Genomic DNA, 12,509 nt, shown 5'->3' on the forward strand with positions numbered 1-12,509 from the left:
GCAAGTGATGTGAGGACTCTAAAACTTCACCTGAGCCTCCCTCGGCATATGGGTGAGTAGATAATGGCTGAATTTTCATGTTGGGTGCACTATCCCTTTAACCAGCATATGTCGTTATGACTTTTGTGGCAAATTAAAACGTAGCCTCCATCATTGACCTGTGCCAATGGCATCACAGCGCTAAATCCAACTTGAATTGCATTAGTAATAAGGAGTATGACAAAGTGATTAACATAATATTATGTTTGTTTAAGAACCGACAAATGTAGCCTCTGGTGTCTGACAGATTGTGAGCCGTGCACCAACAACATGAACAAGATCGAATAAAGATGGGAGAGGGCAGAGTGCACGTGTTGTGTTTGTTTACTTGTAGGCTAACGTGCTTTTTGTGGTGACGAGAGGAGACGTTAGAGTTAATAGGTACCACTATAGCAACATTTTGGATTTGAAGACGACAAGAGGTGCGATGCAGTGCTGCCATTTAGAAATAATTCTTAAGTGTAGTTGGATGCTGCAATGGATGAGGAATGGCCGATTTATGAAGATGAAATGAGAAATCTATACAAAATGTTCCTATTTCACCATAAAAACCGAAATAAAGTGGCAGCTGGCTGAAGAAATATCACCACGGAGACACCGTAGGGACATAGTGTCATTATGGTCCACTTAGGAGCGACTGCTAAGCCAAGTCTGCCACCTGATTAAAATTTGGTATACCGGTCCCGTCCGACTCTTAATATCAAACCGGTTTTAAAATTTGTACACCGGCCCAACCCTACAGACGAGATCTTACACGGGGATTAATTGTTACTGCCAGGTGTGACTGAACTAGCTAAACATTAGCTTGCTAGCATGAAACCAATTTAGATTGAGGAGTAAAAGACTTCAAATAAAATATGACTGATACATCAAAGAGTTTAAAAGTGATGTAAATTTGGACGATTAGAAAGATTAACACATTATACCTCAAATTAGAAAATGTCATGCTAATGACATAAACCTAAATGATTAGCTCAACAGCGTCAGTTACATTAGCATAACTGGACCTAAACTGCAAAAATACTGCAACATTTTTAGATCAAAGTGGGCCAATATCTATATTTACAAGAAAATAAATTTCATATATATATCTGCCCCCAAACCTTCTATGTTACAGCTACACTAGACTCACAAGTCAGTCTTTAGACGCTTTGCTTAACTAAAGACTGATGACTTTCTCCCTGATTTTGTGTTTAGATGGGCGGATACAATTTCAGAGTTTAAAAAAACTCCCTACGTTGCAGAACCAATAGTAAATCCGCAGGGCGGTCCTTCGGTGGCTCGCTGAACTCTTGTGCTCGTAAACATAGTCCAACTGCGTTAAAAGTTTTAAACAAAGTCGCTGTAAGTCCTTCATTTCCACAATCTTGTGGACTGAGCACACGTTTGATAAAACAGAGTTTAATCTCTCGGCATCCATTTTCAAGCTCTCTGTGTGTTTGTTTCCTTGCGGACGAGAAAAGGGGGAGCGCACATTTCCGGGAGGGCGTGTCCTTTTCAAAAATGCAAGAGGCGTTGCTTTGTTGCCGGCCGTTTTCGCCGGTGTGTTAAACACACTTTAGAAAGGAGTGTCCCCAGACTATCAGAAGGCAGAGATCTCTGATTGTCTGGTGGCGAGACTCCAGCTACACAGACTCCCTGTTTCCATAGTTGACTGCTTTTGTGAGAGAGATGTCTCTATAATGCTACCAATATTTATTTTACTTAAGTCTGTTGTAGCTAACATATTACTTGAATTTTATTTAAAACTATTTAGTAGTTACTGAGAACTTAGGAGGGACTTTACACGTACATAATAAAGGCCCTGAAAACATTTGATTTTCTGATCCACTTCCTAGGAGCTAGGGAAACCTATATGAACACATGGATCTCTGCCAAAATTAAAATTTTTGGCTACGAAACATGGAAGATTTCGGCGTTTAGCAACATCTGAATCAAAATGTGATGACGGTTGTGGGATTTTTGCCTGTCAATCAGAACTGATAAAACCACACCCACACAGTCCTCATGAAACACATTAAATGAGCTTTACAGGATTAAACTCTTAATAAATAATATTGAAGGATCATTTTCCACCCAAATGTAGTTGCTTAATTTGTAATAAATATCTGATGGATTTGGAACCAAGTTTTCAGAGGCTTTAATGGTGCGACCCAGTCCTGAACTCACCACCAGTGTAAGGCTTCCAGTTGTAGTACTTCCCACGGAAAGGCATGCTGTCAAAGTCGGCGCACTGCTTCTCTCTGAAATCACGAGATCCTGCAGGGCAGGCCTGCGAAATAAAAGGAGTATATATTTAAGAAGTTGTGATGCTAAACAGACTGAACAAGTAGCGTCTTAGCCCATTTAAAACAAAGCAAATAAACTTTACATGACTGCTGACCACTTCCAGACAATATGAAAATCTATTGAGAGACTCTTGGCGCTTGTTTGAGCTATCTCAGCAGATAAGATGGAAAAACTGACTTGGATAATGGGTAATATGTTAGCTGGTCTGCCTCTCTTTCTTTTACTCATTTCCATTTAATTCATCTTTTTCTTTTTGTTGCATGCTTTACCAGTCATACACAAATTATGCAGCACTGCATAAAGACTTGGGGACCATAACGTTTAATGTTTGCAATGTGGATGTTACGGTGCCTGGAAACTGTTGTTGTTTTCTTTTGTTGTTATTGACCTAAAAAATATTTTTAATAGATTTAAGTATTAAAAGATGTGGCAGGGTAAAGCAGGACAGACTTTTCTAATCAATTTGCCATTAAACTGCCAACATTACCAAGCAATGACGATGTAATTGACAAAAATAGACTTGATGCTCACTGTGATGGATTACACCACTCAAACAAGTTTTAAGAGTCTGCCAATTGATTTTCATGTCACAGGGAAATGAATGGAAACTGAATGATTGGGAAAAACATCCATAAATCTAGAAATCTGTTGCATGCCTTCAAAAATGGTCAGAAAAGAGTCGTAAAGGAGCAAAAACTTGCATGCACACTGCTCCCTTAAAGGGTCAGTTCACTATTTTTCAACCTGGACACTATGTTTTCATGGAACAACAAGTTTTGAAACTGGTCCAGTATTAGGATGAGGTCACACATGAGTGAAATTAACACTGGCAAATATTCGTCTCCCGTTCAATTCAATGCCAGCAGAGGAGCAAATAAAACATTCGCTTCGCTGACCGGCAAATTGGCAGCCTCAACCAATACCAAAGGATTATTTGTGGAGGAGACATTCCCCCAATCCCAAATGTATCCCTTACAGCTCCGTCAGGTTAGCTCTTAACCTGATGAAGAATTGGGACACCACTTCCCCTCACTTGAACGCGCAAAACCAATGGGAAGGGCCAAGACAAGGGCTAAGGGGAAGAAATGGAAATGGTCCTAGGTCTGTAAGAGCTTAGGGCTTGAGTCAAAGAGTCTATAAGGGATCCATTTGGGATTGGGAGAGTGATTGTTGCCATGTCTAACCAGCTGATACTGTACGATACTGGCCATGAAAAATACAAACTGAGTCGGGAGACAGACATGGAACATAAAAAAATGTAAAATGTCTCTGTATTTTTTTAGCAAGTTAGTTTACATCAGCTAACAAGCTGGCTTTCTCTGTCCGTCACATCAAGCACTGCCCACATTCAGCACGAATATCACCTTGGCAGGCAATAGTCACTTGCCTGCATTCGCTCATGTGTGCCTATGCGAGTGGACTGTAGCCAGCAGCCACAAAACAGTGTAAACTTAAAGGGCAATTATGCAACGTCAATGTGTGTCCACTAACCAAGCACCTCTCCAGCTACCAGTCCATGCTCCATACTTGATCCGTACAAGGACTTGAAACGGCAACCGTCTGGTTCCCAACACAAGTCCTTATGGACGTTATGGAAAGGATTCCTACAGAGATAAACTGTGTCTCAATTCAGGGGCTGCAGCCTTCGAAGGTTGCATTTGAAGACTGATTGGTGCGACCAAGGCCGTCCCATTTCGACGACTCCTTCAAATGCGGCCGAGAAATGCAGCCTTCTTTACCAGAATTTGGAGGATGCAACAGATGAATCCTTCATGGCCCAGCCTATCCCAAGTACCATGTCCTCAAGTGTTAAATTTAAGAAAATATATATATATATATAATAACAATCTCTGGGTCCATGATTTAGGGCTAACTAACTTGCTAGCTTATTCCCTCTTTCGTCAAGCGCAGCTGGTTGCTAGGTAATAGGAACACCAATGGGGCGAGAACAACTGGTGATGCAACCAGGAAATCCTCAGCAGGCCGGGCCGTTCATTTTGGAGACGTTCGGTTTGGATGATGCAGTCTTCAAAGGATGTGGCTGACGTCGACTGCAAAGGCCACGTCCTTTGAAGACTGCAGCCTCTGAATTGAGACCCAGCTATAGACCTTTTTGTTTAACCCAAAACTGCTCCGAAATCACCATCACCAAACCCACCAGACTCCATTTAAATAAACAGCAGTTATATCATCATAAAACACACTTCATTCAAAGTCGACAGAAACAAAATAAATTGTGAATAAATTCACAAAACCCATCTTGGTTCATCTTTCCACTGTTCCAACAATGACCAGCTCTGGTTTGGTTGAAATTAACCCTTAACACACCCAGTTAGATGTGACAACATGCTGCCTCTATACACACTAACATGACTGTTGATTTAAATGGAGTCTGGTGGGTTTGGTGATGGTGATTTCAGGGCTGTTTCTGGTTAAACAAAAAGGATCTGTCTCTTTAACACAAAGCTCTATCTCTGTAGGGATCCTTTCATAATGCTGTCAGACACTTAAGCCTGATTTATGGTCCTGCGTTAAATCAACGACATACCTACGTCGTAGGGTATGTGGCTACACAGGAGGCTCGCCGTAGCCCCCGGCGTAGCCTGACGTGCACCTCCCAAAAAATGTAACTACACGTCGAGGCGACGCAGACCCAGCGCAGACCGAGAGGGCTGTGATTGGTTTGCTTGGTAGCAACGCATTTCCGGTTCCGTATTTCCAGATTGCGCCATCCCCGCCATCTTTAAACATCTTCTGTTGCGATGTAGATGTTGCAGTATTAAGGCCCATTTATGCTCAACGTTCAATACGGATACGGATACGGACGGAGCCGTCTGTCCGTGCTCCGCGTTCATTTCTCTGTGACCGGAAAAGCCGGAAGCTAAACAAAGAATCAACTAGAGACGACGATAACCATTCAGGAAAGGAACGCAGCCTCCTACCGCTCTGGCGGTGAATTGCACCGCGACGAAATGGAGTGACGGAGAAGTTCGAAGGGTTCACGACGGCGTCACGGCAACGACGTAGGTACACCACAGGACCATAAATCAGGCTTAAGAATAACAATCTGAGCCTGTCAGTGGCAAAAACAAACACTTTTAGATGATGCACAATTGCCTGATAATGTTACTTTGCAGCCTGTTTCACAGCTCAATACTGGACCAGATTAAAAGCTGTGGTTCAGATTGGTGACTTAGACGCAACAACATGTACAAACAGGGTCCAGGATGAAAAATAGAACTTTCTCTTTAAGATGCTGAGCTGCAGCCTTGCATGTTGTTACCATTTGTGAATTATCTACAGCGACTATTTCTTTATTCCGGGAAGTTTTTATTTGCATAGACAGCATCATTATTAACAACTGGATAAAGTCTGCATAAGATGTCACATTATATTTTCGGACACTAAAACAGACTTGTTTCTTGGAACTCCTAATTGAGAGCAGTGTGTTTTGCATTTGGAGGGTTTTTGTTTTGTTTTCATGAGTGGATGTTGCTCCAGTAAGAGGAGGTTTTAAAAAGAAAAAAAAGTGGAAAGAAACACTTTATTGGTGTGAAAAGGTCCTTAGAAACCCCAAAACACTTTCCCCCGGGACAAATAAAAGCTCTCGGGTCAAGGCTGTATTTCACATGCTGAAAGTGTTCCACGTCGGGGAAGGCCGAGCCACTTTCATTACCACTTGAGTGTTTTGCCAATATGGCAGCTTTAAACTCGCACATCAAACATGCAGATTGAGTCAGAAGAGACAGAATAATATTATTACAAGTGTGCGTTGAAATGACAACATGGGGCCAAATGAGATTTACATGTGCCGACACGCATTTGAAGGAGGAAAGACTTCAAAGGTCACATCAGACGGGCTGCACCGCGGGATTATTTGGATTATCGATTAACATGTTGGTTATGTTTTGATTATTCAATGAATCATTTTGGCTTTAAAATGCCAGAAAACTGTTAATAATCACAAATGTCACCCCAGATCTCCGTCCAACACCAGTCCAAACCCCAAAGAGAGGAAATAAGTTTTCACATGTAAGCAACCAGAAAATGTTCTTTATGATTAGTAGGTTATTAAAAGTCTCTAGGGTTAAAGGGGAACTCAGAACCTTGATTTCTTTATGTCAAAGTCAGTTTTCCAGTGCAAACAGCATGACTCTAGGGATGTTAGTTGGTCCAACACTTTGGTCTAGAAATGAAGAACTATGAAAAGACTGTTGGATGCACTGGCATGAAATTTGGTGCAGATGTTCATGGTCCTCAGATGATGAATCCCAGTGACTTTAATGATCCTTTGACTTTTCTTCTACCATCACAGCGACATTATCATGTATTTGTTTTGGGTGAAATGTCTCCACAAATGGGTGGAGTATCATGAAATTTGGCATACACCTTTATGTTCCCCCTCAGGATGATTTGTAACATCTTTAATGATCTCATGATTCTCCAATTAACGCCGTCATCTGGGGCATATTTTATTGAATTCGTCTCATAATGTGTTTATGAGCAAATACCTGAGATTAATGACGTTCCCATCAACCTCAGATGCACTTTGTGTTTGGTGCTATTTAGCAAATGTTAGCATGATGAAGCTGAAACATCAGCATGTCTCTCGTTGTGAGCACGTTAGCATGCTCACATTAGCCTCACAGAGATGCTAGCTCCCAACTGGTCCAGCCACGGGGTCCAGACCTGTCCTTAGTCATTAGCTCACGATAGTTTAATATATTCAGCGTCATACTTGCGTTTGGCCATGTCGTCAAGCTAGTTTATTGTCTGTTAAGCAGCTGTCCATTAGTCACTCACTCTACAGCAAGAAAGGGCACTTCAAAATAAAAGCTTGGTGCTGGAAATTCACTGCACTTAAAAATAAAGTATGTTTTTTACAGTCTTGACACGTTTGCGAGTCACTTGCGGTTCATTCAGGACAGACCCCTGACCCCGTTTTGGATTCTGACCTATCAGTTGGGAACCACTGACTTAAATGACCCACTTTTGCAGGAGTGGAGGGTGGAGAGAAAGCCAGTCTCCCTATCTCAGTGACTGAGTATTCAGTACTTTTTTAAACTTTCTTTGTCATATTTTTATTGTAACTTTTATTACCTTATTTTTATTTTCTCTGAATATGTTAATTGTACGGTTTATCTTTGCACCAAAAACCAAAGCAAATTCCGTGTAAGTGAAAACCCACTTGGCACTAAAACTTACTCTGATTCAGATTTTTACAAGATCTGTAGAAGTCCTTTTAATTATCATTGCTGTGGTATCTTTCAGCCACAAAAGACACATGCGCATGCACAAACAAAACCAGTGCTCTCTTTTGAGCTGTCAGTACAGCTCACTATAATATTTAACAAACAGAGAGAGACTGTATTATGGACTGCGGCATCTTTTAGTCTAATCACCCGCTACATGGTTGTTCACTGTAGCATGATGTCTGGTTGCGTTTCTCCTAATCTCTATAAACAGAGTCTGCTTGGTGCAGAATCTGTAGGCAAGGGGACAAGATTCTGGTATCGTAAGTGCTCTGGTTTCTGTTTGTAGTCCGAGCAATATTGACCAATCACATTTGAGTGCAGGTGAACATTCTGTATGGAGAGGCCAAACGCACTGGCCAAAGTGCAGTGTAGGAAACTATCGGCTATTGTTTCACAAAGGGATAGATTTATTTTAGCTGCATTCATATGCAGACGTTTGCTTGCAGAGATTAGCCGAAATGACCTGAACACGGAAGAGGAAGTCTGAGCTCGGATATCTGCTGACTACACCCGATCAACCCGAAATATTTACCTGTCTTGTCTCTGAAGTCAAAAATATTTCCACCCTGCTGATTTAGTCACGAGTAATTAATGTTATCCTCATCATCTTTTTCTTGGCTGCTTGCCATTTTCTGTCTGTCGCTGTTTGATGATGACACAGTATTTCAAAATAAAGGCATATCCTAAAGAACATCCTAACGTTATGGGTCCATTTTTTCCACTGTGCATCGATAATATACCCTGGAAATCCAGAGTTCTCGCGAGAGCACAATTTGAATTTGCTCAGCGAGTCACTCTGGCAATCAGTAATGATGCTCATTACCCATGCCCTTGGAGCCGAGCTGCACCAATCACATCGGTGTATCTGATATAGGCGGGCCAGAGGCGAGCTAAACAGATGACGACAGCGCTGCGACGACGAAGTCCGGAATCAGTCAGTAAACATTGCAAGATGGCTACGGATGAACACCAGTTGTTTGAAACGGCTTTGGCCGCTACAATGAACGAGTTAGACTTGGCTTTTTCTCTAAAAGAGGAACAGAAGACGGCGCTCGAATCTTTCCTTTGCAAGAAGGACGTTTTTGCTGTTTTGCCAACCGGATACAGCAAGAGTCTAATCTACCAGCTAGCTCCGCTGGTAGCTAAGCTCTGGATACGTCACCCCGTGTATTGTTCTGATTGGTCGTAGTGTTATCCAATTGCGTGCAGTGATATTTACAAATACATGCTTGGTGCCGCCCCTTGAGTTGGGCCATTTGCATTACTCATAGGCAGACCCTAAATCTTTCTAGATTTGGGTCTGGATTTCCAGGCTATCGATAATACTGGATCGTTGATCATTGAATTGATACATCGATGAAGATCAATGGATCTTTACACCCCTACGCGCAACCCACATCCAAATGAAGTGGCGTTTTCACTGCAAAGCTAGATTTGCTTTGAACGCAGCCTTGATATTTTTAAACGGTAACAGACTGCACTTGTGAAGCGCTTTTTTTAGTCACTGACCGCACAAAGTCTTTAAACACTACATGTCACATTCACCCATTCACACACTGGTGGTCGAGGCTACCATACAAGGTGCAACCTGCTACTCAGTAACCATTCACACACACCAATGGAACAGCCATCATTTTGTGTCACCAATTTGTGGCTCTACCTTTTGAGCCACAGCCCCTTTTAATCTGTCTTTGTAGAAGTTTAATATTAAATTACCAGAGTGTCCCTTTAATACAAGTCTAATGGGCTTGCACTCATTCAAAGAGATTATTCCTATTTCAATAGCTCTTGCATGAAGCATTATGCTAATGGAAACAGCCTTCTAATATAAAGTAACCTCCCACAGGACGCACAGTAGTAGCAACAGGAAGGGAGGGAGGCATCATTAACAAATAATATCTGATCAATGTAAAAATAGCCGGGATATAAACATCAATTTATGCATGTAAGTCTGTGAGTATTTGTCATTGTATCATCTGGTGCTCACACACACACACACACACACATTTTCTTGGACAAGGTGTGGTCAGTGTGATGAAATAGTGGTTGGGGATGTTGTTTGTTTTCCAAGGAAAACACTCAGTGCTTGCTCTCAGCTGTTATTTTTAAGACTTGCGGTTAAATGTCCACCAGGGCCCTAACTATTTCAATTTTCACCTCTTGAAAAAAAAGCCCACCTAGAAATAGTTGAACAGAGATCTCGACTTGCAGCCATGTTAAATATTTGTTTAAAGCTTTGCTCCAGACCTCAAAAAAAAATTAAAAAAAAGCTCTGTGAATTGGTTTTCATGAAATCCACTCTGAAACTGTCATCATCGTCCACTCAAGTGAAATGTCACAAACAATATGTGAACTGTTAAGTGACAAAGAGACGAATGAACACAAACGTTACCGGGGGAATATTGAATCACCGCCTGTGTGTTTTTATCATCGACTGTCCTGCGTTCCAGGAAGAAAACATGTCAGAAAGCTTAGAGGCGGTGTAGCGCCGCTCGCTAACATGCTCCTTATAAAGCCTGTCCTAAGATAACATGTTCTGCAGGAGGGAAACGTGGAGGCTCAGCAGTCATGCTGTGACAGGCCAAATCCATCCCAGGTCAGAATGCCTCAACTATCTGAGTCCCCTTACAAACCAGAGCAGAGCATCCATCAAGACGACAGTTTAGTTTCCAAATCACTTGTATACTTTACTCTAAATACCAAGCAGACAGAGTCAAACAGGGAGGCGAAGAAATGAAGAAACTCACGTCAGTGTTACAAGATCTGTAACGCTTCCTCTCCCCGAGACAGTACTTCCCTCCTCCAGACGGGCTGAGAAACACAGGAGAGTTGAATGAGTGTGGAACAGAAGAGTGAGAGGACATCTTCAACACATCAAGCACCATAAATCACAAATTCTTTCACGACATCATCTTCGGTGATGTAAGTGAGCACATTTTGGTGAATGCAGGTCATGAAACAGGCCTCGAAAAAGTCTCTGCCAGAAGACAAAGTGTGTTTGTGTGTCTGCATTTGCTGCTTTGCTGAGTGTGTGTGCCAATGATTCATTCATGAAATCCAAGCTGCTCTAGGAGCTCTTAAGTGTGACATGACATTTAGATTTGGGAGAGAGACCGAGGTCTGTAACTTCAGAGTGATTCACTACATCTACTACATCTGTGAGAGGGTTTGTTTTTCTTCTCTTATCATGTCTGTCCTTCTTCTCACCTTCATTAGCCTCCCTTTCCTTCACTTCATTTGCAAAAAAACTGCGAGAGAGGCTGTGTAATGAATGCGTTAGAGGCTGTGTTTTCTCTGCCTCCCTCCTCTTTGCACTGATGCCTGAGCGGCAGCGATCACCTTACACAGGTGTTCCACATTATGCCGGTGCCTTCTCCTCTTCCCCCCTCTTTTTTTCCCCCTCCTTCCCTCTGCTTCACCCTGGCTCTCTCCTGTGTCTTCCCCTGACGTGTCTGACGTAATATCCAGCTTCCAAAACAAAGGAATGCAACGATGGAAGAAGGACAAACGTCTACTTGCCAAAGACAAAGATGCGCTGGACGGTGATTTGTCTCGTGAGGACACACGAGAGGCCTTAAAACAAAAACTGCACAGCACTGTAATCTACAGAAGAGAATGAGCTGTGTCTTAACTGATTGCACATGCTACATCAGTCCGTCTCAAACAGCATGAGGACATACTTCTGTGCTTAGTTACATTAGAAGATAGTGCTGTCCAGGACAACCTTGAATGAACCCTCTTCTGGCGTCTTGTTACAGCGGGACTAGAAGAAACAACACAATCTTCCTGCTTGCTGCTACAGCTGAACTCTGGCTCTGTCTGAAATCACATGCGAACATAATGTTCATAATAGGTATGGCGGAAAATTGAGTATGTAGTGAGTCAAATCGCACAGTATATGGAATTTGTGTACGTGAGAAATATCAGGATCTGTACAAGATTAGCGAGAATTTCTGAGTATGCAACATAAGGCAGAATTTATACTTCTGCGTCGATTATATATTTATTATTGTTATATTTGTTTGGAAAACGTGTTTAGTGTAAGACAGTTGTTTTGTCAGTGAACCTTGTGAGTTGTAATGGAGCCGAATTTTGTAACGTTNCATGTTTAATGTGTGTTTAATGTGTGTTTAATGTGCGTTTATTGTGTGTTTTGAATCAACTAAACTTTACAGCACTTCACAGAAACCTCCACCACCGACTAGTGTTTTGGAGGTGTAACTGCAGAATGACATAGACACAACACCGCACAAGTATAAATGCTCACAACGGCGTTGGCCACGTGTGTAGGGTCTGGGTCCTTAAGCTTGCTCCACCCCAATATACATGTGTCTCTGTCCGATGGCGGACTGCGAGGCTGACGGCTCTGGCACCAGCCCGCAACAGAACACATAAATTTGAAAAACAAGTGTGCTGACATGAACGGTACTGTAGAAAAAAATACTTAACACGAAAGTATTTAATAATTTCAATTTACCTTAAAATAATACTGGGAAATATTACATTAAATGTGTTTTCTTGTTTTCTACCTTAAGAACGTTCCTGGACAAAGCGCACAGGTGAGGTCAGGACTTTATAAAAAGGTAGCAACAAAAATCACAGACACAGCCCCCCACCTCAGATCCATCCAGGCTTTTCTCTTTCCTTAGATTTAGATTTTAAATGGTTTAAATAACTAATAAAGATGATGGTGAGCAGGAAATCCAGGCTTCAAATTGGCCCTTTAAAAGCCTATGTGATGTTAGAGACACTGGTTGTAGCAGGAAAACTCTTGAGAGTACTAAAGCTGAGTAAGTGTGTGTTTTAAGGAAGAGTGTGGTGTTTCTTCTTACAAAAGGTAGAGCAGTCTCACTCTGAAGACCTCATGAAATGGTCACCACTTCCAGAGAAATAATGCTTCCTCTGTGGTGACCTCATGCTGCACTG

The 12,509-nt window shown here is 41.9% G+C and overlaps 2 protein-coding genes across 2 annotated transcripts in view; one reads left to right on the plus strand and one right to left on the minus strand.

The window, feature by feature from the left end:
• The window catches only part of cops4 (COP9 constitutive photomorphogenic homolog subunit 4 (Arabidopsis)), a 520,559-nt gene that overhangs the window by 65,862 nt on the left and 442,188 nt on the right, over positions 1-12,509 (plus strand). The window lies entirely within an intron of this gene.
• Positions 1-12,509, minus strand: part of adamts6 (ADAM metallopeptidase with thrombospondin type 1 motif, 6) — a 94,253-nt gene that overhangs the window by 40,209 nt on the left and 41,535 nt on the right. Inside the window, exons 9-10 of the mRNA XM_050053741.1 lie at positions 10,331-10,394; positions 2,209-2,311 (exon numbers count right to left, since the gene is read on the minus strand). Coding sequence (XP_049909698.1) covers positions 2,209-2,311; positions 10,331-10,394 — 167 coding nt within the window. The remainder of the gene's footprint in view (positions 1-2,208; positions 2,312-10,330; positions 10,395-12,509) is intronic.

Source organism: Epinephelus moara, chromosome 9, assembly GCF_006386435.1.
Source record: "Epinephelus moara isolate mb chromosome 9, YSFRI_EMoa_1.0, whole genome shotgun sequence".
Lineage (NCBI taxonomy): Eukaryota > Metazoa > Chordata > Actinopteri > Perciformes > Serranidae > Epinephelus > Epinephelus moara.